General features: G+C 42.4%; 1 protein-coding gene, 1 non-coding gene and 1 pseudogene across 7 annotated transcripts in view; 2 read left to right on the top strand and 1 right to left on the bottom strand.

The window, feature by feature from the left end:
* Positions 1–571: 571 nt before the first annotated feature.
* Positions 572–738, top strand: LOC116271857. The gene has a single exon (XR_004180605.1). It is a non-coding gene; the product is annotated as a U1 spliceosomal RNA (small nuclear RNA).
* Positions 739–13,685: 12,947 nt separating this feature from the next.
* GPR89B (G protein-coupled receptor 89B) overlaps positions 13,686–26,491 on the bottom strand; it is a 26,158-nt gene continuing 13,352 nt past the window's right edge. For 5 of the 6 annotated variants that reach the window (XR_004178988.1, XR_004179008.1, XR_004179002.1 and 2 more), the window contains 4 exons: positions 24,975–25,169; positions 24,234–24,394; positions 24,000–24,089; positions 13,686–13,798 (listed from right to left, as the gene is read on the bottom strand). Coding sequence is in view for 2 of the 6 variants with exons in the window: in XM_031656507.1 (XP_031512367.1) it covers positions 24,296–24,394; positions 24,975–25,169 (294 nt within the window). In the remaining 4 variants the exon portion in view is untranslated. Of the gene's footprint in view, positions 13,799–23,999; positions 24,090–24,233; positions 24,398–24,974; positions 25,170–26,491 lie in introns of all 6 variants that reach the window. The other variant, XM_031656493.1, reaches the window with a different exon arrangement.
* LOC101018978 lies at positions 18,925–20,566 on the top strand (annotated as a pseudogene).

The raw sequence follows: 26,491 nt of genomic DNA, 5'->3' as shown, positions 1-26,491 counted from the left end.
GCGATGTCCGCGAGGCCGGGGGGGGGGGGAGCGGCGGGCGAAGTCCTCCAGGACCGCCCGTTTGTCGATTAAGTGGCAGACGGGAGCCATGTTCGCTTACCCAACAAAGACAGCAGGTGGAGTAGACACAAATGGAAAATTGGCCGGTGCCCTAAGCAGAAGGCAGGTGTAAAAATCACTAGGACGTCTAAGCGATGGTCCCACAGTCAAATCCCGCAATGGCTGTCTACACTCGACCAAGCAATTGTGCAGGCTCCCCCTTTGCCATTCAGTACTCCCAAGAAGGGTTGGGACGAACCCGCATCCACTGTAAGCTCAGGGGAGAGCGGGAGCCAGGGAAGTGAAGTGCACAGAATCAGCAGAGGCGGCCGGCAGAACCACGGAGGTGAGAGGGCGCGGTGGCTTCGGGGCGGCAGCCGCTGCTGAAAGGAGGCCCGGGTTGTCGTGTGGGTGACTGTCGGTGGAATCTTTGGCTGAGAGTGGTTTGGAAGAATAGCGACGGGCAAGCAGAGGGGAAGGTAGTGACCCTGAGCCTCCTGCCAGGGAGAGGAGGCTGTGCTGTCCCTCCTCTCCCCTTACCTGGCGGGGGACAGGCTGTGGTCAGGAAGGGAGTTCTCCCTGGACGAGGCTAGTCCACCACTCTCCGGCTGCGCTGACCCCTGCGATTTCCCCACACGCGGGGCCCTCCTCCGGGATGCTGTTTGTGCTACCGGGCGACTGGGTTCGCATTCTCTCCTGACATGCTTTGGCTCACCGCCGACGCCGATATCGCCGCCAGAGACCCTTCACCCCCTAGGAGGGATCTTGAGGGCGTTGTTCTCACTCAAGTTCACGGACAGATGTGAGCTCTCTGTCTTTTACACGCTGAATTTGGCTATCGGCAAAAAAGCCCTGACCCAGAGCTTGGGTCTCCCCCCGGCCTGCACACGACTTCCCGACTCCGGCCTCCTAGCGCGGCTCTGGGCTCGCGGGTGGGCAGCCTCCACCCAGTGTGGAACCGCGGCAGCCGCAGCCCCCGCAGGCTGGCGGTCAGATACTAGCAGGAAAAGGGACACAAGGCGTCCGTGGTGAGAAAGCATGGGAGACATCGCTTTCCCACCTGGCGAGAAGGTCTGCCTACAGTCTTTGGAGACAAGATGGAGGGAGGCACCCGTTCCAGGAATAAGGAGGCTGCTCCTGAGCCTGGCTCTGCACCGAGGCTCCTGGGTCCCGCGCACCCTCTCCCTACCCGCTGTAGCAAGAGTTGCTTCACACATCTCAGCTGGCTTCCTCTTTCGCCTCTGCCTCCTCTTCCTCCCCAGCTGTCCTTGGGACAGCAAGGCCCCCAGCCCGTGGGAAAGACCTAGCCTCCTCTCCAGCACTTGGAGAGAGAGTTGGATGCACGTCTCTTAACCCCAGGAGGACAGAGACCCTGAGGTGGGAGGGGACCCCTTCCCTTGCCAGGAGAGGGTAAGGAAGGGAGTCAAGGACAGAATTTTCTTCAGCAAACAGTAAAAGGGAAAGTCTGGGGACGCTAAGAGTTTTTAAAACCTTTGCCCCATCATGTAAGTAATCTATGATTTTCCACTACACAAATCAGCACTCCTACTCCTCCCTCCTTCCCCACCCCCAATCCTGATTCCTGTTCAAAGAATGCTCAAAAACACAGAATTATGTATAACAGTTCCCAGTTTACTCAGGAAATTCTGAGATTACAAAGAGACTTTACAAATAAACAAGTGAAGAGAAGAACCTTGGTGGGTCCAACATAGTAGGGGCATGGTTTTACACTGAAAATATAGAAAGACAACCTCAGAATAAGGAAACTTTTGGAATTGAATAAATCAAGTTTATCATTAGAACGCAGAGAAAAAAACTCTCCAAATGTTGCTGATCTTCTGTTTTAAACTACTAGTTGGATTGGGGAGCAGGAGAGCAAGGGAATCCTCCAAAGATTTTTGGATGAAAATTAACCACTCCTTGTCTACCATAGTCACACCCCAATGCCCCTCAGATCGGAATCCTTTGGAAGGAGCTTCCAAGAGGTATAAAGCAAAACCAGAAAAAAAAGCAAAACTCGCAAATTCTGTAGTTCGTTTTCTCTCATTAAAAATATAAATATCAGGCTAACACCTGTTGACACAATACCAGGGTCACAGAATCCCTCCCGAAAGACCGACGGGCCCACGGAAGGCGCAGATGCCAAGGTGGTTGAGGAAGTTAAGTAACTCGGTGTTTCGGCACACCTCTCTGTGAGACTGTCTCCGGGGCTCCCCTCATCTCTATGCAGATACCTCCCCACACGCTTCCCTTCTCCTTGGGCCGCTGAAGCCTCTCTGACCCACTACTGAAGAGTCTCCTCCGCCCCGCAGCTTCTCTCCTTCCCAGACCTTCATTTCTTGATCCTGGCTCTATAGTGAGACGTGGCCTAATGTAGCGGAAAGCCCAGCAGGCGAATCTGTCTGACGAATGTCTGATGGCCTTTGGATTACCCAGGGGTTTGCCCTGAGACTAGATGAAAGTAGCAAAGGTTTTAATTCTCAGTATTCAAAACTGCAGCAACCCACCGGAAACACTCCCCACTTTCAAAGACAGGCTTCGAGCACAGGAACTGTAAATTCCGGGATTAGTTCGAGCAAAGAGAATGCTCCAGAGGTGGCACGCGCCTCGGGTTAGCTTCCAGCTTCCACGACCAAGGTCCATAAATGCAGTACAGCCTGTGTAATATAATAACTTTGTTGGGTAGAAACATAGTAGCTCTTCCTGCCTGAAGGGTAAGAAGGCCTGCATGGCCGGGAGTCGGACCCGAGTCTCCTGCATGGGAGACAAAAATTCTGCCACTGAACTGTAGCAGGAGGAGCTGAGGATGAAACCCCTCAGACACCGAGATAGTGAAGGGAGTGGCTTTAATCAATCAGCTGGGAGGATTGGCAGGCTAGCATCTTAAAATCCGAGCTCACCAGGTGCCTAACTTCTGTCCCTTTTAAGGGCTCACAACTCTAAGGGGGTCTGTGTGAGAGGGTCATGATCGATTTAGTAAGCCAAGGGGTATGTGACAGGGGGTGCAAGTAGCAGTGGTCAAAGTGAAACAGAACGGGAGATTTCACAATGTCCTTCTATACAACGTCTGGAATCTGTAGATAACAGTTGCTAGATCAGGGGTCGAATTTTAACTACCAGGCTTAGATCAGGCAGGCCCAGGCCTGGTTTTGGGTCTGGTTCCTTGGTTTCGGGTCTGGTTCCTAGGCACGGGGCTACCTGCCTTTAGTTTCGCTTCTCTTTCCTTTTCTGAGTATAAAACAATATGAAAGGGTCTCTCTCTTCCCTCATTTCCCCACTTTGAAACTCTCATTTTTCATTAGTGGGAGTTCTCACTCTTAGTTTTGCTACTTATGTCTTCTTGCGCAATAGATTGATAGTGATTCATAGAGTATACTTGTGTTGAAACATTTTGGTGAACTAAGGTAGCAATGAAACTTTTTGTCATTTGAAGAAGTACAGGTAGCAAACAAGGGAGCAGTAAGCAGGTTTCTATTACTATTATAACTCCAATTATAAGAGTTTTAAATCCTCCTAGTGCTGGGAACCACCTTCTAAACATGCCTTCAGGGTCAAATCCGTGCTACACTTGTACGTGCACATGTGCCAGTTTTGTCAAGTTTTTAACAATGTCTTTAACTATTTGCCTTTGATTATCCATGTGTAGATAGTAATTAGTAAGGTTAAATTTCTTATAGACCCCTCTTTCAGCTGCTAGCAAGTAGTCGAGAACCAATCTATTTTGATAGATAGCATTTCTTATCTGAGTTTCTTGCCAGGCCAGAATAGTCAAGGCTTGATCGGTTTTATTAGTGATGAGTTCTAAAACAGCTTGCCAACCATGATTCGGTTGAGCATGTAAATGGGAGTCCGGTATCCCCATGAGCCGTCTTGTGTCTAGGTGGTAGGGCTATAGTATAATTTTTTAGGAGGTCATTCATCATATTTTTAATTATCTATGGCTATGTTTCGCTTTTCACGGGAAACAGAGACAGGGAAGCCCAGGAGTTTGCCTGTTTTTATGGGCAGTAGGAAGAAAGATGGTTTAATAGTGCCAATAACACAACTACCTGTCCACTGGTCAGGCAGCTTAGCATAGGCTCTATGTCTACATATCCAGTATAGCCCAGTGGTGGCCATCCAGTCCCAGTGGGATTCTGGGTGGGCCTAAACAGTCTGTAACTTTGGAAATTTACTGAATGGATTTTTATCTGTATGGTTTGAAATCCACCATGTAACTGTTTTTGTGGTACCATTATACAGTTTTTGTCCTAGGCAACTAAGTCATCCTACAGAATGAGTGAATTCTTTCCTTTGTTTAGCTATGCAATATTGTCTAATAATTGAGACTTTTAGAACCTAGAAATGATCAGGGTGATTCTTTTGGGCCAGGAATTCATCAGGAACTGGGTCTGTAGGCACTAATTCTCAGGCTTCTTATGGCCATTGATCTCCTATTACAGTTTCTCCACAAACATAACATGAAGTGACATTTGGAGACTGGGCTACATGCTTGGCTAATTGCAAAAACACATTTCTGGTTTTTCCTGGAGTCTCTGGTACTGGCACATTTAGTTCATCATAGAAAGTCTGAAATACTGGTTCTGGAGAGAGTTTATGAACCTCCTCTTTTAAAAAGATATTTACTCTAGGATCTAGTCCTTTTCTATTGATGCCCAGAGATACGTGTTCTCCTTTTTTCTACCTTGGGTTTAAGGGATTTGTAATTACTAATTTCAAGGGGTTGCAGCTTCCACTCGTACAAGAGGGGGTGCCTTCTCCTTTTTGGAGCTAAAAAGGATCTTTTTCATCCTTTTTCTAAGTAGTCTAGATGACACAAGACCAGTAATTACACACATTTGCACCTGAGCTTAATTCATGGCAGGTATACTTATTTCCTGCCGTGTAACTTTTTTTTTTTTTTTTTTTCCAATTTAAAGAACCACATCTTATTGTATGCCAATTGCTATTGATAGTGGCACAAGCATTAAATTTTAGGGTTGTATGCTTGGGGACCCCTCTTTCTTCTGTCCTAGCTATTACTTTACTTATGTCGCCTAGAAAAGGACCAGTCCTGAATTTTATTTTAAAAACCGTGATCATGGGAGGCTTAAAATGGGTCATAACACACATCAGGTTGGTTATTTCCTGGGTTACATACCTTAGATAGAGTACCATTATACAAACAAGTTTCTTTTAGAGTCCCGGTACACTCATAATAACCATAAAATAATAGGACTGTAGCAATCTTTTGTCCTAACTCAGTGACTTGATGTATACACTGGGAACAGCCCTCAGTCTGAGGAAGGTCAGCTGAAGTCCTCACTGTACAAGTCCAAATTTTAAGGAAACTGAGTCCCATGATGAGTTTTCTCATGCTTCAGCCATGTGTGGGCCAGTCAGCTTCCGGGTATGACTGGAGCAGGGCTTGTCATCTTTTTCAGAGTCACTTTGCAGGGGTTGGCAAAGCTGCTCCCTTCCACATACAGCTCCCAGTCTACTGATGTTTAAGGATAGTCTTGGATGTTGGGCCCACTAGAATAAACTGAGTCCAATACTTCTACACAGTTATGTTTAACTGGGCTCTCTGATACCAGGAGCAAGGTGGCGGGGTTTAGGGTGTTGCAAACTTCAATGGTTATGTGGGGATTTTCACAGAACAAGCTTTGGTATCTAGTCTAGCATTCATTAGCTAATGGTGTCCTTTGGTATTTATTAAAGTCACCACAGCACGGGGGACTTTATGTTTAGGTTTTGCCTAAGCGTTAGCTTATCTGCTTCTTGTGCTAACAGGGCCATTGCTGCCAGGGCCCTTAGACATGGGGGCCAGCTTTTGGAAACCCCGTCTAGTTGTTTTGAGAGATAGGTCACTGGCCTTGGCCAGGGCCCTACAGTCTGGGTTAAAACTCCAACTGCCATATTTTTTTTGACACATAGAGTAAAAAGTTTTGTCAGGTCAGGTAGTCCCAGGGCTGGGGCTGACCTGAGTTTTTCTTTTAACTCATGTAAAGCTTGTTGCTGTTGGTTGTAATAAATGTTGTTTATCTAATTTATGTTTTTATTGACTGTCATCTACCAAAATATTGACTTACATCCTGTAACTATTTGATTTCGAGCTTTAATTTGATCTGGTATTCCTTGTGGGGCTCCAATTGCATCTAAATAGATGTGAGAGTTGAAAGACCTATAAGGGGTTCTCTCGCTTTATGATGTCTTATTTTTTCTTCTTCCTCTGGTTGATGAAATGCCAGGGTGAAAGGGATAGCCAAATGGACTAAAGCACAAGTGCCACTCTAGTTATTTGGCAGAGTGCCCAGTAAAGGTCCACCACAATACCACCACACATCTACTTGGGGATGAACAGGGGCTGACTGATGGATAAGCTCTTGAAAATTCTTAAGCTCACTGCATCCCGTCGGGTCTCCAAGGAATGCTGTTTCCTCTCTGTCATAAGAGACACGAAGTGAACTTAGTGTTGGGAGACGGAAGCTGGATGGCCCTTAGGAGCTGACCCACAGGGTGCTGGGCTTTGGGATAGAGCAGAGAGAGCTTGGCACGACTTATTACTCCAGGCTGTAGAATGCTGAAAAAGAGCTACCATGGAGCCCATGTTGGGTCGACTGGAGGACCACCTTAGTGGAAAGGGGACAATCTGGGCCTCTGGCCTGCCATGTGCACAAGCATAACAACTGGTACTGGTATTTTGATTTTTTGAAGGGCTTTTTGTGTCTCTATCTCCTTCAGTTCTGCTTTGATCTTAGTTATTTCTTGCCTTCTGCTAGCTTTTGAATATGTTTGCTCTTGCTTCTCTAGTTCTTTTAATTGTGATGTTAGGGTGTCACTTTTAGATCTTTCCTGCTTTCTCTGTGGGCATTTAGTGCTATACATTTCCCTCTACACACTGCTTTAAATGTGTCCCAGAGATTCTGGTATGTTGTATCTTTGTTCTCATTGGTTTCAAAAAACATCTTTATTTCTGTCTTCATTTCATTATTTACCCAGTAGTCATTCAGGAGCAGGTTGTTCAGTTTCCATGTAGTTGAGTGGTTTTGATTGAGTTTCTTAGTCGTGAGTTCTAGTTTGATTGCACTGTGGTCTGAGAGACAGTCTGTTATAATTTCTGCTCTTTTACATTTGCTGAGGAGTGCTTTACTTCCAACTATGTGGTCAATTTTGGAATAAGTGTGATGTGGTGCTGAGAAGAATGTATATTCTGTTGATTAGGAGTGGAGATTTCTGTAGATGTCTATTAGGTCCACTTGGAGCAGAGTTGAGTTCAATTCCTGGATATCCTTGTTAACTTTCTGTCTCATTGATCTGTCTAATGTTGACAGTGGGGTGTTAAAGTCTCCCATTATTATTGTGTGGGAGTCTAAGTCTCTTTGTAAGTCTCTCAGGACTTGCTTTATGAATCTGGGTGCTCCTGTAATGGGTGCATATATAGTTAGGATAGTTAGCTCTTCTTGTTGAATTGATCCCTTTACCATTATGTAATGGCCTTCTTTGTCTCTTTTGGTTTTGTTGGTTTAAAGTCTGTTTTATCAGAGACTGGGATTGCAACCCCTGCCCTTTTTTGTTTTCCATTTGCTTGGTAGATCTTCCTCCATCCCTTTAGTTTGAGCCTATGTGTGTCTCTGCATGTGAGATATGTCTCCTGAATACAGCACACCAATGGGTCTTGACTCTTATCCAATTTGCCAGTCTGTGTCTTTTAATTGGACCATTTAGTCCATTTACATTTAAGGTTAATATTGTTATGTGTGAACTTGATCCTGTCATTATGATGTTAGCTGGTTATTTTGTTCGTTAGTTGATGCAGTTTCTTCCTAGCATCAATGGTCTTTACATTTTGGCATGTTTTTGCAATGGCTGGTACTGGTTGTTCCTTTCCATGTTTAGTGCTTCCTTCAGGAGCTTGTAGGGCAGGCCTGGTGGTGACAAAATCTCTAAGCATTTGCTTGTCTGTAAAGGATTTTATGTCTCCTTCACTTATGAAACTTAGTTTGGCAGGATATGAAATTCTGGGTTGAAAATTCTTTTCTTTAAGAATGTCGAATATTGGCCCCCACTCTCTTCTGGCTTATAGAGTTTCTGCCAAGAGATCTGTTGTTAGTCTGATGGGTTTCCCTTTGTGGGTAACCCGACCTTTCTCTCTGGCTGCTCTTAACATTTTTTCCTTCATTTCAACTTTGGTGAATCTGACAATTACGTGTCTTGGGGTTGCTCCTCTTGAGGAGTATCTTTGTGGCATTCTCTGTATTTCCTGAATTTGAATGTTGGCCTGCCTTGCTAGGTTAGAGAATTTCACCTGGATAATATCCTGCAGAGTGTTTTCCAACTGGGTTGCATTCTCCCGGTCACTTTCAGGTACACCAATCAGACGTAGATTTGGCCTTTTCACATAATCCCAATTTCTTGGAGGCTTTGCTCATTCTTTTTACTCTTTTTTCTCTAAACTTCTCACTTCATTTCATTCATTTGATCTTCAGTCACCGATACTCTTTCTTCCAGTTGTCTTTCTTCCAGTTGATCGGGTCGGTTACTGAAGCTTATGCATTTGTCACATAGTTCTCGTGTTATGGTTTTCATGTCTATCAGGTCATTTATGGACTTCTCTGCATTGGTTATTCTAGTTATCCATTCGTCAAATCTTTTTTCAAGGTTTTTAGTTTCTTTGCTCTGGGTTTGTAGTTCCTCCTTTAGCTCTGAGAGGTTTGATCGACTGAAGCCTTCTTCTCTCAACTCATCAGTTATTCTCTGTCCAGCTTTGTTCCATTGCTGGCGAGGAGCTGCATTCCTTTGGAAGGAAGGGGAGAGGTGCTCTGATTTTTTGAATTTTCAGCTTTTCTGCACTGCTGTTTCCCCATCTTTGTGGTTTTGTCTACCTTTGGTCTTTGATGATGGTGACATACAGATGGGGTTTTGGTGTGGATGTCCTTTCTGTTTGTTAGTTTTCCTTCTAACAGTCAGGACCCTCAGCTGCAGTCCTGTTGGAGTTTGCTTGAGGTCCACTCCAGTTAGGCTACTCCCAGTTAGGCTTTCCCACTTAGACTACTCGGGGGTCAGGGACCCACTTGAGCAGGCAGTCTGTCGGTTCTCAGATCTCAACCTCCATGCTTGGAGAATCACTACTCTCTTCAAAGCTGTCAGACAGGGCCATTTACATCTGCAGAGGTTTCTGCTGCTTTTTGTTTACTATACCCTGTCCCTGGAGGTGGAATCTACAGAGGCAGGCAGGCTTCCTTGAGCTGCGGTGGGCTCCACCCAGTTCGAGCTTCCTGGCCGCTTTGTTTACCTACTTAAGTCTCAGCAATGGTGGGCGCCCCTCCCCCAGCCTGGCTGCCGCCTTGTGGTTAGATCTCAGACTGCTGTGCCAGCAATGAGGGAGGCTCCGTGGGCGTGGGACCCTCCGAGCCAGGCGTGGGATATAATCTCCTGGTGTGCCGTTTGCTAAGACCCTTGGAAAAGCACAGTATTAGGGTGGGAGTGACCCAATTTTCCAGGTGTTGTGTGTCATGGTTTCCCTCGGCTATAAAAAGGAATTCCCTTCCCCCTTGCACTTCCCAGGTGAGGCAATGCCTTCCCCTGCTTCGGCTCTCGCTCATTGGGCTGCACCCACTGTCCTGTACCGACTGTCAGACATGCCCTGGTGAGATGAACCCGGTACCTCAGTTGGAAATGCAGAAATCACGTGTCTTCTGTGTCGCTCACGCTGGGAGCTGGAGGCTGGAGCTGTTCCTATTCGGCCATCTTGGCGCCCCCTATTTTGTTTCTACTTCATTATTTTTATTTGAAGATTATTTTTACTTTTTTACTCAAGCAGAAGGTTCTATAAGCACACGATGCTTTATCTAAAATTACTGTCATGTTGAAAAATGACTGTCAAAGGTAGAATAATCCAGTGTGAGAAAGAGTCTATGCTCCTGAAGAGAAAATGGAATATTATATCATGCTAAATACTATTAAATGATGTGTTCAACACCCAAAGTTGTCAGACCAGCAAGCTCTCCCCAGATAACACTGTTTATAAGCCTCATTCCAGCTATCTAGATAAGAAAAAGTTAGTGCCAAATTTTAGTCACACTTATGAGAGTAAGATCAGACTTTTAATTTATCCTTCTATCAGTCTACTCTTGCTGGAGGTTGACAGAAGTAGAAGTGATTATTAACATAAACTGTAATCACTATGAGCCATTAGAAACAAAGAATCACCCAGAGCTGAATGTTAATAGCAGACTCAGAGAGCTTCCTTGGTCTATTAGTAAAATTAAGGAGAGATGTTCCCTAAATGCCTTGTTGTAACGACATGACAAACTAGTCTTTGATGGGTTGGCATTTCTACAGCTCCATTACCTTCCTCTTTACTTCTGGAAAGTTATAAAACATTTTGTGCAAGAAATGGTTTCTTAAAATTGGGAGACTAAGAAAAGTGGATGGATCTGCCTACACTTCCTATCTCCTTCCTTAAATGACTCCTTTTTCCTCAAAAGCCATTGAAACTGAAATGCCAGATCTATTAAGAGTAAGGCTTACGGCTATCAATCTTTTGCAAATTACTTAATCAGAAGATTCCAGAGTGCTTCCCCAGTAGAACATTTTCTCCCTGTCCACTCTAGTTTTACTGATGCTCTATCTGTTATAGACACAGCTAAAGTTACAGAAACAGATGAAATTTAGAATGTAATACAAGTCATGTCAGCATGTGAAAGAAATAAAGTGTCATGTAAAAAATAATGGAAGGAAAAAAATCATTGTGCCCCACTTAGTTTAGAAAGGGTATTCGGTCACATTTATTATGCTACAAAGCTGTTCCACAATTCCATGTTTAAAGTAACAGAAACCTCAGCTTCTAACCTAGGAAACTTAAAACTAGAGGAAATAAAAACAAATTCATGATGTTGAACCCACAAAGCTGCAAAGCAATCTTGGTTACTTTTCACACTCTTGACTGTCAAGACATCAGAGGTACAATCTCCAGTGCCCCTCTCCTTATACCTGTCATGTTGCCACAAGAAAACATTGAGACAATGATTAAAACTATAAACATACATCTGTAACATTTCTTTTTAAACTATTCAAGCACTTCAAAGCCTGAAGCTGATTACTTCTTTTTATATGAAGAAATGTATACATACTAAATAGTGAAAAACTTAGGACCCTATCTAGTGCCACAAATGGAAGAAGCAATACCCTCCTTTGGCTATAATGAGTTATTTGGTGAAACACTGAATGTAAAGAGGGATACTACATTTGAAATTATCTTTGTAGACAAAGAATTCTGACTCTGGAAGACCATTCTAGAAGTCATGTTCTGACTAAATAGCATGACTTTGGTTTAAAGAAACCTAAAGGTATCAATAAAGAACAAATTTTAAATAGAATTTAATCTGTACCTAATCTAATTTCACTCGTGTACAACAGTCAACTCTGAGACAGTATTGGAGATAAAAGTTTACTATGATCACTTTCACAGCTTTTGCCTCTGTTCTTTAACTTGGCCTTCTTAATACTTGCAGTCTACTATTACAAGACTACTTTCCTGGTTTTGATTACCTTCTGATAAGGATTATATCACTTTTATGAAGTCATTCTTACAGACTCTCAATCTCCTTCCCACTCTCTCATCTTAAAACGGGCATTCTTTTGATTTAAAAAATGCTCTCACTCAAAGAGGAGTTGACTGAAAGGCAAAAATAATACACACACATGCATTTATGATATGATATGGAACATATGAAATGGATTGTGAAAGTGGGGGAAGAATAAACTTTATTGGCCCACAGAAGGGATGAGGGAATGAGAAGGGGCTAGAGATAAGAATGAATAAAAGTGGAAAAACTAAAACAGAATGATTTAAAATGTGCAAATATATTTTGCAACCTCTACCATTCAATTTAGGAATATGCATGTACAGTGAGATCCATGTAGACTAAAGTGAGTTTCACTTTGTAGTTGATGCTACTTGTACCAGTTCCATCATTAGTAAGTCACCATTTAATTCTGTCAAAGTCAGACAAGGATCTTTCTGGTTAGTGCAAACAAGGTTTTCCATCCTGGGCTGCAGTCTGACCCGCCAGTGCTCAGTAGGCATGCTTGTGATGAATTCGCACACTTTCCAGTTCCCCACCTCCAATGGCGGCCAGGGTCTCCAGCCTGTTTAAGCGCTCCAAGCTTCTTCCAAGAACTTCTTCTAGCCGACTGCGTAACACCTGAGCCCCTTCCAGTTCCACCTGCAGAGTTCGGTCTCTCTCAGAGCTGATTAAACATGCCACACGGAAGGAAAATGGATTAGCCATCAACTGTAGTGAGTCCATATTTGCTTTCAAAGAACCATCAATGCCACTTTGAGCCACACGACTTTGTAAAGTAATTGTTCTCCAGGACACAATAAATGAATGTAGTCTGTGTGGCATTTGTGTTCACTGCTGATAGATGAGTAAGGACTGATCCTTTTTTTAAAAGCTTCCCCCTTACACTAGATTCTGGGCCAATTTCACCTAAAATTATAGCTTCTAAGACTTATCTCACACCCCTATACCCCAAACAAGAGATATTTCGTTATTTGACTAAAAGCTCTTGTTTCTGAAAAACTAAAACCCAGGACAAACTAAATGTAAACTGGAGCAAGACTGAGCCAAGTAGAACCACTACTGAAGAGACTTGTTTTCTCATTTGTTACCAAACTTGAGGTGGGATGGTGTGCTGAAAAGGAATCTGGTTCATAAACACTAAAGCTCCAGAGGTTCTTTAAAAAGTAACACAATCAACTGGTCCTATCAGACCTTTCCTCTGCCTTCATTTTCTGGTGGAAAGAAAACATTTTTAAAGCCCAACAATAAATTACAAGAAACTGAATAGCAAAAATAATAATAAAAAAATTGAAAAAGAGTAAAAAGGGCTAGTAGGGAAGGCAAAATGAGAAAAAAAAAATGAAGAGAATATAAAATGATCCAGAGAGGTATCATATATGTGACCAAAAATCAAGAGGTAGAAGAAAATATATTCATCATGATAGTTATCGGTGGTCCCAGGATGATTTAGCCATCCCAATTAATATATTTTCTTCGATGATATTAAATGAATATCAGGGCCCATGATAGCCTTACTTTTTTTTTTTTTTGAGACAGAGTCTCACTCTGTCACCCAGGATGGAGTGCAGTGGCAGAATCTTGGCTCACTGCAACCTCTGCCTCCTGGGTTCAAGTCATCCTCCTGCTTCAGCCTCCCGAGCAGCTGGGACTACACGCACGCGCTACCTTACCCAGCTAATTTTTGTATTTGTAGTAGAGACAAGGTATAGCTTTATGTTTATAATAGAACAGCCTTTAACAGGACATGGATCACAGAAAAGAAATGAACATACACTGAGTGCTTACTCTATGCAAGGCATTGTTTCAGACACCAAAGCTGTCTTCTTATTTAATCTCTGCAATAGTTGTGTGAAACAGACACTATTCCCAACTTGAGATTTTGACACTGAGGCTCAGAGCAATCCATAAAACAAATGACAAAGTGGGTAGCCTCAGTAATTGTCCCTGTTTTTTCTCCCCTCTTCAGTATCATAAGCATCTTCACTTAATGAAGAATAAAAGACATAAAAAGAATACAATAGTAAAAGAAATAAAAATTTCAATAAAGAATAAAAGGAAAAACAGCCACTCTCTTACCTCTCTGGATGGGCATGGAACTTCACCAGACTGCTATACAGCTGTCTCTCTGCTTGTAAGGCCTCATTGAGCCGACTCCGTTCATCTACTAGTCCTTCTAGCATCAGCAGCAACTGAGAAAAGAAGATAGAAGAAGCAACACGCAAATGGCACAGTGAGACATGAAGCCACAGTTAATCCTGAGAAACAAGAAAATGCATTAGCATGTACTAGGACTTAAAAAGCCCACTATCTTAGTACTTAAGCTTTTGATACTATTTTATAGTTTTCAAATCAATGTCATATTATCTTTTTTTATCTTTAAAAGCCTGTAAGGTGGAATTCAAACTAGGCTGTAATGTCTTTCCTGTAGATCCCACATATCCATACAGTCTTTATGGTAAGGACAAGTTATTTTAAAGAAACCATTTAAAGGAATTTAGCAATAGTTAAATATCACCCACTCAAAATACTCATTCACAGGCATTTCAATTTCATGATCCTGAAAACAGGACAGAACCAAAAAGTAACATTACTCTGGATTTGATAAATGTGAGAAAAACAGGAAGAGGATGTGGAAACTAAAATATCTGATATGAATAATCAGATAATGGCTAAGGTAAAACCACAAAAAGGGAGACTAGGGGATTTTTAAAACTGGTGTTTCTTAAATGCCACACATTCTCATATCCTGAAAACTAATTGAGTCATAAAACATGAGTCTGTTTGTAAGCAGAAATATGGTAATGAAATCAAAAGATAAAATATGATAATTCCATCACAAATACAAACACAGGTTTTATATTAGAGATCTAGCTATGGCAAAAGGCAGAAAAAAACTAAGGAGCTATTTGGACTAGCTAGCTCAACTGAATTCAGGAAGCCATGACACTGACTGATCTTCTAAAAGAGATGCCAACATAGTAACAAACAAGCTTTCAGTTTCAGTCTGTAACTCTGCGCTGTGGTCCTAGTATTTCTTCAACATCATAGTTGAGTATGCAGCTAGTGTGGAGGAAACGCAGGGGGAAGGGAATCGCTAAGGCTGAAAGGCCTCTTCTAAAAAATTTGATGAGAACTCTATGCTAGAGAGAGTTAAAGCGTAAGGTGGGAAAAAGGTGGGAAATGAATCTTCTTAGGAAGTATGTGAAGTCACAAAAGGCTTGAGTTTAAATCATAGCTCTGGCATTTATTAGTTACATGACTATTCTCCACTCCCATTTTAAAGGAGAAATCAGTGTTTCAGCTTCTTCGTCTATAATAATTGGGCTGACACTACTTACTTTGTGTAGAGTTGTGAGCATTAGTGCTAATTTAAATACCTAGCACAGTACATTGCTCATGAATACTTGATAAACTTTGATTATACTCAAATTTCTCGTTTCATGTTTCTAAAACTAATTTCATGGGTCTAGTGTCATAACTCTAAGCAGCAATCACATAACACTCCCTTTTTTCACTAATGTTTTATAATAATAATAATTATTTTTATTATATAATAAAAATATTAAAATTTTTATTTTTTAAATAATAAAAATAATAAATATTATTATTATTATTATCTTGGAGGCAGAGTTTTGCTCTTGTTGCCCAGGCTGGTGCGTGATGGCATGATCTCAGCTCACTGCAACCTCCGCCTCCCAGGTTCAAGCGATTCTCCTGCCTCAGGCTCCTGAGTAGCTGGGATTACAGGCGCCCGCCACTACACCTGGCTAATTTTCGTATTTTTAGGAGAGACGGGGTTTCATCATATTGGCCAGGCTGGTCTCAAATTCCTGACCTCAAGTGATCTGCCCACCTCGGCCTCCCAAAGTGCTGGGATTACAGGCATGAGCCACCGCACCCGGCCTTTACAATTATTTTATTCCATTTAGCAATGGGGAGAGAGGGTTACGGTTTTCTAGCACTTAATAAGTTTTAATGGTCCCAATCTAAAAACAGGAGCATCTTTTTGAGATAATGTGTATATAAAATAACTTATATTTTTCTCCAAAAAGAAAAAAGTCATACCTGGCATTTGGACTCAGATATTATACTTGGAAAATTATATACTTTTAAATATAAACTATTTTGAAAGAAAAAATAATAGGGATTTAGAAATTAAGACTTGACTAGAAAATTCACTTGACTTTTTCTTTCTTTTTTAGCCATGAGTTCAAATTCCGCTTTGGCATTACTCAGTTCTTTTTCCAGCCCTGCAATTGTGTTCAAGTCTCCTAAGATGAAAATACAGCACTAGTTTTAATTGCTATTAACATAACGTGATATCTGCTGCCTCCTCTGAGTAATTTACAGAGGACACATTCCAATAATAAGAAAAAAGAAAACATACACACAGGTTGTTCTTTGTAGCATTATTTATAATAGCAAAATATTGCAATCATCCTAGATGCTATAAAGAAAAGATTGAATAAAACATATTCACAGATGGCACTATATACTACTGTAAATAAAGAATAAGGATGGTCTTTATGAACTTATATGAAGTGACTTTGAGATTCTAAGAATACGTTAAGTAAAACAAGCTATGTGCTTAAGAATACATCTAAGGTAGTAGGTTTTCTATTAGGAAAAAGGGGAAATAAGAATGTACATATATACATCACATATACACAGATGATTCATTTGCTTATTTTTGCAAAAAGATATATAGGAAGAATAACCCAGAAATGAAACTGATTATCTTCAGGAGACGAGTGGAAACAGGAGAGAAGAAATAGGGAAATATGGGACATCTGAGTATATCATTTTATATACTGGAGTTTTGAACTGTGTAAATGTTGTTTTTTTTTTTTTTTTTTTTTTGAGACGGAGTCTCACTCTGTCGCCCAGGCTGGAGTACAGTGGCCGGATCTCAGCTCACTGCAAGCTCCGCCTCCCGGGTTCACACCATTCTCCTGCCTCAGCCTCCTGAGTAACTGGGACTACAGGCACCCGCCACCTCGCCCGGCTAGTTTTTTGTATTTTTAGTAGAGACGGGGTTTCACCGTGTTAGCCAGGATGGTCTCGATCTCCTGACCTCGTGATCCACCCGTCTCGGCCTCCCAAAGTGCTGGGATTACAGGCTTGAGCCACCGCGCCCGGCCAGAACTGTGTAAATGTTTAATTTTTAATGTATAAGTCAGTTTGACAATTAATGGGAGAGAAAATGTCTAAAACTGAGTATTAATATAAATATATATAGCAAATAAATAAAACCACCCAGAAGATACTAAAAAATTAATCCAAATAATTTTTGAACTCACTACTCTGAGCACTGTCAGTGCAAAATATCCTAAGGATAAAAAGAATTACAAAAAAATCTTAAACATTACTTAATACATTTATTGTTGATGGTAGTATTTATGTAGCAATTCTGAAACAACTTTTGCATATTATAGTATTCTGCAAATGTGTAAATATTTTGAAACATATTGATGCTCTAAGTAACCAGGGCTCTCAAAGAGATACAAACATGAAATGAGGGAAAAAAGAACCTATATTGTTAAATTGGAATTACAGAAATCAGTATCAAATCTTCATATGTATACAAATACACACACATATACTTAAAAATATTCATTGCTAGCTCTGTTCACTTAAAAGGGCCTAGAAGCAAAAGGCATTCATGTAGCAATGAACACATCTTGTGCCCAGATCACAGTTTCTGAATGCCATTACCCACCAAAAGGAACCAGGGAGCTCTTTAGGATAACGGCTGATTCTGGGACTGAGGCAGGTAAAGCAAAAGGTAATCACAGAACATCTTACTGTGCCAGAAACTATGAAACTATGCTAAAAAAAACAAAAACAAAAACAAAAAAACAACAAAAAAAAAACTGATGGGGATATGGCAAAGCTTGATGAGGCTCCCACCGACCAAATATGGGTTAATTTGAGCATTAAAGGAAATAATGACCAAAATCAATAATATAATGATTTTTAAAACTCCATATTGATAAAAACAAATGGGGTATAGACATAGGGAAAGGACAGCTCTTCTTTATAAATAATACCCACAAATAAACAAAGAAGAAATTTCACAAACAGAAAATCATATATATATATATATATATATATATATTTTTTTTTGAGATTGAGTCTTGCTCTGTCGTCCAGGCTGGAGTGGGGGAGGGTGGGGGGGGGGGGGGGGCGGTGGGGAATCTCTCCGCTTTCCAGGTTCAAGCGATTCTCCTGCCTCAGCCTCCTGAGTAGCTGGGATTACAGGCATGCACCACCAAGCTCGACTAATTTTTGTATTTTTTAGTAGAGACAGGGTTTCACCATGTTGGCCAGGCTGGTCTCAAACTCCTGAGCTTAAGTGATCTGCCCACCTCAGTCTCCCAAAGTGCTGGGATTAAAGGCATGAGCCACCGCGCCCAACCCTGAAAATCACTATTTTTAAACTACCAATATAGTGTAAATTCAGCCAGCAGATCACTTATATACTAAGGGTGAAATAAACCTTTTACAACAGAGAGATTTGACAGCTACAACCTTAACCAAATGACTGAATTTAATATCACCAATACAAACCGATTATCACGCACTGATGTGATGCACTAAAAAAGACGTCATCCAGTCCAGGCACAGTGGCTCACGCTTGTAATCCCAGCACTTTAGGAGGCTGAGGTAGGTGGATCACTTGAGGCTAGGAGTTCCAGACCAGCCTGGCCAACATGGCAAAACCCTGTCTCTAAGAAAAAATACAAAAAAACTAGCCAGGCATGGTGGCGCATGCCTGTAGTCCCAGTTACTTGGGAGACTGAGGCGGGAAGATCGCTTGAAACTGGCAGGCAGGCAGGCAGGCAGGCCAGATGGAAGGAAGGGAGGGAGGAAGGGAGGAAGGGAGGAGGGGAGGAAGGGAGGAAAGGAGGAAAGGAGGGATGGAGGGAGGGACGGAGGGAGGGAGGGAGGGAGGAAGGAAGGAAGGAAGGAAGGAAGGAAGGAAGGAAGGAAGGAAGGAAGGAAGGAAGTCATCCGTGTGGTATTCCTGCCAAAAATGTCTAACTCAAATCTAAGCATGAGGAAACAATCACAGCTAAATTGAGGAATATTAGCTGGCCTGGATTCTTCAAAAATGCCAATCTCGGCCTCTGCCCCCGCACAGGCCGGGCCTGCAGTGGTGAGGGGAGCCAGGCTGAGGGTTGGAGCGGGTGGCAGGCAGGTGGAGGGCGGGGAGAGGTGGTGGAGGAGGAGGAGGAGAGATGAGGGCAGCGGAGGAGGTGAGGAGCGCCAGGTACCAGGCTAGGGAAGCCGCGGGCTCTCAGGGAAGAGATGGATGATGAACAAGCTTTACATTGGGAACCTGAGCCCCATGGTCACCACCGACGACCTCTGGCAGCTCTTTGGGGACAGGATGCTGCCCCCCATGGGACAGGTCCTGCTCAAGTCTGGCTATGCCTTCGTGGACTACCCCGACCAGAACTGGGCCATCCGAGCCATCGAGACCCTCTCAGGTAAAGTGGAATTGCATGGGAAAATCATGGAAGTTGATTACTCAGTCTCTAAAAAGCTAAGGAGCAGGAAAATTCAGATTCGAAACATTCCTCCTCGCCTGCAGTGGGAGGTGTTGGATGGACTTTTGGCTCAATATGGAACAGTGGAGAATGTAGAACAAGTCAACACAGACATAGAAACCGCTGTTGTCAATGTCACATATGCAACAAGAGAAGAAAATAAACATGGAGAAGCTAAGTGGGCATCAGTTTGAGAACTACTTCTTCAAGATTTCCTACATCCCAGACGAAGAGGTGAGCTCCCCTTCGTCCCCTCAGTGAGCCCAGTGTGGGGACCACTCTTCCCGGGGAGCAAGGCCAGCCCCTGGGGGCACTTCTCAGGCTAGACAGATTGATTTCCTGTTGAGGATCCTGGTCCCCACCCAGTTTGTTGGTGCCATCATCAGGAAGGAGGGCTTGACCATAAAGGACATCACTAAGCAGACCCAGTCCCAGGTAGACATCCATAGAAAAGAGAACTCTGGAGCTGCAGAGAAGCCTGTCACCATCTATGCCACCCCAGGGGGGACTTCTGAAGCATGCCGCATGATTCCTGAAATCACGCAGAAAGAGGCAGATGAGACCAAACTAGCCGAAGAGATTCCTCTGAAAATCTTTGCCCACAATGGCTTGGTTGGAAGACTGACTGGAAAAGAAGGCAGGAATCTGAAGAAAATTGAACATGAAACAGGGATCAAGATAGCAATCTCATCTTTGTAGGATTTGAGCATATACAACCCGGAAAGAACCATCACTGTGAAGGGCACAATTGAGGCCTGTGCCAGTGCTGAGAGAGAGATTATGAAGAAGCTGCGTGAGGCCTTTGAAAAGGATATGTTGGCTGTTAATACCCACTCTGGATACTTCTCCAGCTTGTATCCCTATCACCAGTTTGGCCCGTTCTCGCATCATCACTGTTATCCAGAGGAGGAGATTGTGAATCTCTTCATCCCAACCCAGGTTGTGGGCGCCATCATCGGGAAGAAGGGGGCACACATCAAACAGCTGGCGAGATTCGCCCCTGCAGAAGGCCCAGACGTCAGCAAAAGGATGGTCATCATCACCCCGCCACAGGAAGCCCAGCTCTAAGCCCAGGGACGGATCTTTGGGAAACTGAAAGAAGAAAACTACTTTAACCCCAAAGAAGTGAAGCTGGAAGCCCATATCAGAGTGCCCTCTTCCACAGCTGGCCGGGTGATTGGCAAAGGTGGCAAGACCATGAATGAACCGCAGAACTTAACCAGTGCAGAAGTCATCATGCCTCCTAACGAAAAGCCAGATGAAAATGCGGAAGTGATCGTCGGAATTATCGGATACTTCTTTGCTAGCCAGACTGCACAGCGGAAGATCAGAGAAACTGTACAACAGGTGAAGCAGCAGGAGCAGAAATACCCTCAGGGAGTCGCCTCACAGCGCAGCAAGTGAGGCTCCCACAGGCACCAGCAAAACAGCAGATGACGGAGCCCTTCCAACACCTGACAGAATGAGACCAAACACAGCCAGCCAGATCGGGAGCAAACCAAAGACCATCTGAGGAATGAGAAGTCTGCGGAGGCGGCCAGGGACTCTGCAGAGGCCCCGAGAATCCCAGGGACCGAGGAGAGGTGGGGAAGGTCAGCCAGGTTTGCCAGAACCACGGGGCCCGCCTCTCGCCCCCCAGGGCTTCTGCAGGCTTCAGCCATCCACTTCACCATCCATTCGGATCTCTTCTTAACTCCCACGACGCTATCCCTTTTAGTTGAACTAACAGAGGTGAACGTGTTCAAAGCCAAGCAACATGCACACCCTTTTCTGGTGGCAAATCGTCTCTGTACATGTGTGTACATATTAGAAGGGGAAGATGTTAAGATATGTGGTCTGTGGGTTACACAGGGTGCCTGCAGCGGTAATATATTTTAGAAATAATATATCAAATAACTAACTCCAATTTTTAATCAATCATTACTTTTTTTTTTCTTTCTAAGGAGAAAGCAGGCTTTTCTAGACTTTAAAGAATAAAGTCTTTCTTTGGGAGGTCTCACAGTGTGGAGAGGAGCTTTGAGGCCACCCACACAAAATTCACCCAGAGGGAAATCTTGTTGGAAGGACACTCACACCAGTTCTGGATCACCTGTGTATGTCAACAGAAGGGATACCGTCTCCTTGAAGAGGAAACTCTGTCATTCCTCATGCCTGTCTAGCTCATACACCCATTTCTCTGCTTCACAGGTTTTAAACTGGATTTTTGCATACTGCTATATAATTCTCTGTCTCTCTCTGTTTATCTCTCCCCTCCCTCCCCTCCCCTTCTTCTCCATCTCCATTCTTTTGAATTCCCTCATCCCTCCATCTCAATCCCGTATCTACGCACCCCACCCCCTCCCAGGCAAAGCAGTGCTTCCAATATCACATCACACGAAAGGAACAAAAGCAAAACACACAAACCAGCCTCAACTTACACTTGGTTACTCAAAAGAACAAGAGTCAATGGTACTTTTCCTCGCGTTTTGGAAGAGGAAAACAGGAACCCATCAAACCAACCAATCAACCACACAAAGAAAAAATTCCACAGTGAAATTCAACAATATTCAGCAAAATGATTTCTTTCTTTAAAAAAAAATGTGGAGGAAAGTAGAAATTTATCAAGGTTGTTGGCCCAGGGCATTAAATTTACAGATTTTTTAAAATGAGAAAAACACACAGAAAAAGCTACCTCAGGTGTTTTTTTACCTCAGCACCTTACTGTTGTGTTTCCCTTAGAGATTTTCTTTTTTTTTTTTTTGAGACGGAGTCTCACTCTGTCACCCAGGCTGGAGTGCAGTGGCCGGATCTCAGCTCACTGCAAGCTCCGCCTCCCGGGTTCACGCCATTCTCCTGCCTCAGCCTCCCGAGTAGCTGGGACTACAGGCGCCTGCCACCTCGCCCGGCTAAGTTTTTGTATTTTTAGTAGAGACGGGGTTTCACTGTGTTAGCCAGGATGGTCTCGATCTCCTGACCTCGTGATCCGCCCGTCTCGGCCTCCCAAAGTGCTGGGATTACAGGCTTGAGCCACCGCGCCCGGCCGAGATTTTCTAAAACTGATAGTAGGAGCATTTAAAAAATTTTTTTAATAAAAATGAGTTGGAAAAGAAAGAAGATATCAACTGCCAGCCTGGAGAAGGTGAGAGTTCAAGTATGCAATAGCTGTTCTGAATTGAATTGTCTTCCGCTAGCCAAGAACCTATATGGCCTTCTTTTGGACAAACCTTGAAAATGTTTATTTAAAAAAAAAAAAAAAAAGATGACAAAGAAAAACAGAGAGAGATAATATTGGAGATGTCCTGAATTTTAATAGGGTACGCGCCATTAGGGCTTTTTGCGCTAAAGGATGAACAGGTACTGGTTTCTGTGAATAAGCCATTATACCACCAGACTGCAATGCCAGTTTCCTCTATTGCAAACAGTATTCTGTGACCAAAAAAAAAAAAAAAAAAAAAAAAAAGAAATATATCCAGCTAACAAGAAAAAAAAAATGCCAATCTCACTAAAGAAAAAAAGAAAAAAGCTAGACAATCGTTCTAGATCAGAGACTAAGAGACAGGACAACTAAGCACAATGCATAACCCCTGGGTTGGGGGAAACCAAAGTAGCCATACAGAACATTATCGGGACAACAGGAACTCTGAATGTGGACTGTATATTAGATACTAAGCCTATACCAAGGTTAAATCTCCTGAGTGTGATAATTATATTGTAGCTGTGTAGGAGAACGCGCCTGTTCTTAGGCAACACTTACTGGAGTATTCAGGAATAAAGTGTCATGATTTCTGTAAGAAATTCTCCAATGGTTCAGAAAATACATCACAACTACAAATGTGTGTGTAATAGAAAGAAAAAAGGCAAATGTGGCAGAATGTTAATAACTGGTAAGTCTGAATAAAAAGGTCTATGAGTATTCACTGTACTATTTTTGCCACTTTTCTGTAGGTTTGAAATTTCAAAAATAAAAACTTTAGGGAAAAGTACACTTTTTAAAAAGGCAAATAAAGAATAAATAAAACAAATCCAACATTCTTTTACTCTTTGATTAGTATAAAGTTTTCCTACTAGAGAATGACTACTTGTAAGACTTTTCTAAACCATCCCCTGAATGGGGCTAGGCTTGGCAAATAACTCAATGTACACTGCCTACCCTTCCTAATGGTTTAATGTAGGTGATGTCAAGTTACAGTGAGTGGCCCCAGACTTGAAAGATACCCAGGAAAAGGTGTCAGCTCATGGTCCTGCTGGGCAGGAATGGAACCACTACCTCCTGCATTTCTGAATCCCTGCAAACCTATCTGAAAAGGAGAATAAAGATAAGAGTTTCTCTGGGCCGGGCGCGGTGGCTCAAGCCTGTAATCCCAGCACTTTGGGAGGCCGAGACGGGCGGATCACGAGGTCAGGAGATCGAGACCATCCTGGCTAACACGGTGAAACCCCGTCTCTACTAAAAAAATACAAAAAACTAGCCAGGCGAGGTGGCGGGCGCCTGTAGTCCCAGCTACTCGGGAGGCTGAGGCAGGAGAATGGCGGGAACCCGGAAGGCGGAGCTTGCAGTGAGCTGAGACCCGGCCACAGCACTCCAGCCTGGGCGACAGAGCGAGACTCTGTCTCAAAAAAAAAAAAAAAAAAAAAAAAAAAGAGTTTCTCTGGGCCAAATTGTGAACCCAAAGCAATAACCTCGACTCAACATAAGGTAAGGACAGTTCTTCAGCCTTTCAGAGGAATTCCAAACTTATTTGTTCCATTAAGATAGGAAGAGAAAAGAGTCTTGGCCAAACCTATTAATACGGAGATTACTAGAAGGAAAAACAAGAGAAAAACAGAGTCCCTTAATGAAATGAAATTTGATACTTACCTAATGTGGATCTGGGTATGCTGGCATCCTCTTTGGCAGTCAGTGAAGTGCTACCATCTCTGGAAGGTATCTGCATTGAACCCTAAAAGACTGGAAAAGTCGGGGGACTTAGGAAGATCACAATGACAGTACTGAGAATATTCTGAGATTTTGGTATTAAAATGATCAAACCTACACCTCAAATGTAAAAAGGAAATGGAATCAGCATGAATTATCTAAGTCTATAGTTCTTACTTGATCAGTCTTTTCTCCAAGAGCAGGGGCCAATGTAGGTAACTTCAGCTTGTTGGTTAGAGTTAGGTACTTGGGACATCAGGGAGTCTCTCCCTCCTAAATATTGGCGCAGGGCCTGTAATTCTGAATTTCTTTCCATTAAGGCTTGCACCATCTTCTCTCTTCTCAAAAAAAAAAAAAAAAAAAAAGGAATTTACTTCTTAAATATTGTGAAATTAATATACCCCATACTATTATGAGATTCTTTATTCTCACCATGACCTCTGAAAAATGTAATCTTTTTTTCCTCTTAAGATAACTCAGATTTTAAATGATCAGATTATTAAGGCAAAGAAAATGTATGTAATGAAGTTAATGGATACATGTATTGTTTAGGCACCCTTCCAAATGCAAGGTTTTCAAGAAATGTTTCATACTTTGATGATTAATGTAAAACTGTGGTCTCAGGTCAGGTACAGCAGCTTACACCTATAATCCCAGCACTTTGGGAAGCCAAGGCAGGATGATTGCTTGAGCCCAGGAGTTCGAGACCAGCCTGCACAACACAGCAAGACCCCCACCTCTAAATAAGTAAGTAAATAAATAAAACTGTGGTCTAGGTAATAAATAGAAGGAAAGAAACTAACAGAGTTGACTGTAAAATATATAAATACACACACATCTATAGTCTGCAAATGCTTCCTATTTGCAGACTATAAATGCACTACATGATACTTTTCTGATCTGTGCATTAATCCTTACTTGGCTTTCCTGCTCCCTGGTGCTCATAGACTGAAGCAGGCCTTGAATCTCCATTTCATGTTCCACCACTTGTTTGTTTCGATCACTTAGAAGGTCCTGCAGCATCCTTTCCTTTCGTTGTAGACGCTGGCACAGCTCCTCTGCTATCTCACTCTGCCCTGGTCCAAGTTTGCACAGCAATGTTGCACTAAGATCCTAATGCAGAAAGGACACTGTAAGTTTCTGGAGGAAAGAACTGCCTCTACTAAATATTAAAGGGCTTATAAGAATCTATCATAGAAGAAGGAGGTGTGAGATTCTTGAGAGTAAGTATCACGTTTTACTCATTTTTGTTTTACCAGATCTAGCACAGGCCTGCAACACAGAAGTCTCTAAATACATGTCCCAGGAATGAATACAAACAATACAGAAAACTATCTCTGGTGGCCACTTACATACATATTGTTTTCTGAAATAAGTCTTTTTCCTATTCGTTCAGGACATGTAACAATTAATGTTAGATGAGGATAAATGGACACTCAGTTCATTTATTTGTTTTCCCCCAGTGTAACTTTATAGGAGGAAGCATAAAACGAATTGCTGAAAGGAATACTAAACACTGTATTTGCTATCATAGTGATGGTTTCTATTTCTGTACTAACCGCTGGCACATGGTGGAGGAAACGGAGGCGCCATACTGCCTAGGTTGATACTGGATCTGCTACTTATTAGCTATGTTAGCTTGGACAAGTTACTTAGCTTCAGAAGTCTGTTTCCTCCTCTACAAAACAGGGATAATAGAATGTGCCTCATGGCCTTGTGAGGGTTCAACCAGTGAATATCCATTGAGATCTGAAAACAGCACCTGCCCCAGCATGAACACCGTAACTAATAAAGGTTAACAGCTGCCAGACGGAAGAGGCAATGTTTAGGTCTCATTCATTCTCACATAACTTCTTTGAGAAAGTTAATTGCCAACTTAAGTTTCTAGATGTCGGGAAAAAAAAAAAAAAAAATTCCCAGTGAAAGTCAATGACTTGCCCAGGCACAGAATCGCCTGTACCTGGAGAATCGCTTGTGTACCTGGGAGGCAGAGGTTGCAGTGAGCTGAGATCACACCATTGCACTCCAGCCTGAGCAACGAGAGTGAAACTCAATCCCCCCCAAAAAAAAAAAAAATAAATAAATAAATAAATAAATAAAATAAAATAAAATAAAAGAATATCAAGCAACCAAAGAAGCAGGGAAACAAGATACATAATGAAAAATCTAATCATCTAGTTGAAATTGACACACATGCTGGAAATAGCAGAAAAGGACATTAGAGCAGTTATAATTGTATTTTAATTAAATGGAGAGGTTGAAGATTTTTTAAATATCAAATTCTATAGATAAAAACTATGACTTACAGTCTGAAATGGAAGAAGGCACTGGATTAAACATTGCAGAAGAGAAGATTATTGAACTAGAAGGAAAAGAAGTTCAAACATAAATGAAACACACAGTAACAAATAACTTGAAAACATAAAAGGACCATC

The sequence above is a fragment of the Papio anubis genome, chromosome 1, assembly GCF_008728515.1.
Source record: "Papio anubis isolate 15944 chromosome 1, Panubis1.0, whole genome shotgun sequence".
Taxonomy (NCBI): domain Eukaryota; kingdom Metazoa; phylum Chordata; class Mammalia; order Primates; family Cercopithecidae; genus Papio; species Papio anubis.
The sequence above is the reverse complement of the archived record's forward strand: the minus strand, read 5'-3'. Positions and strand labels throughout refer to the sequence as shown.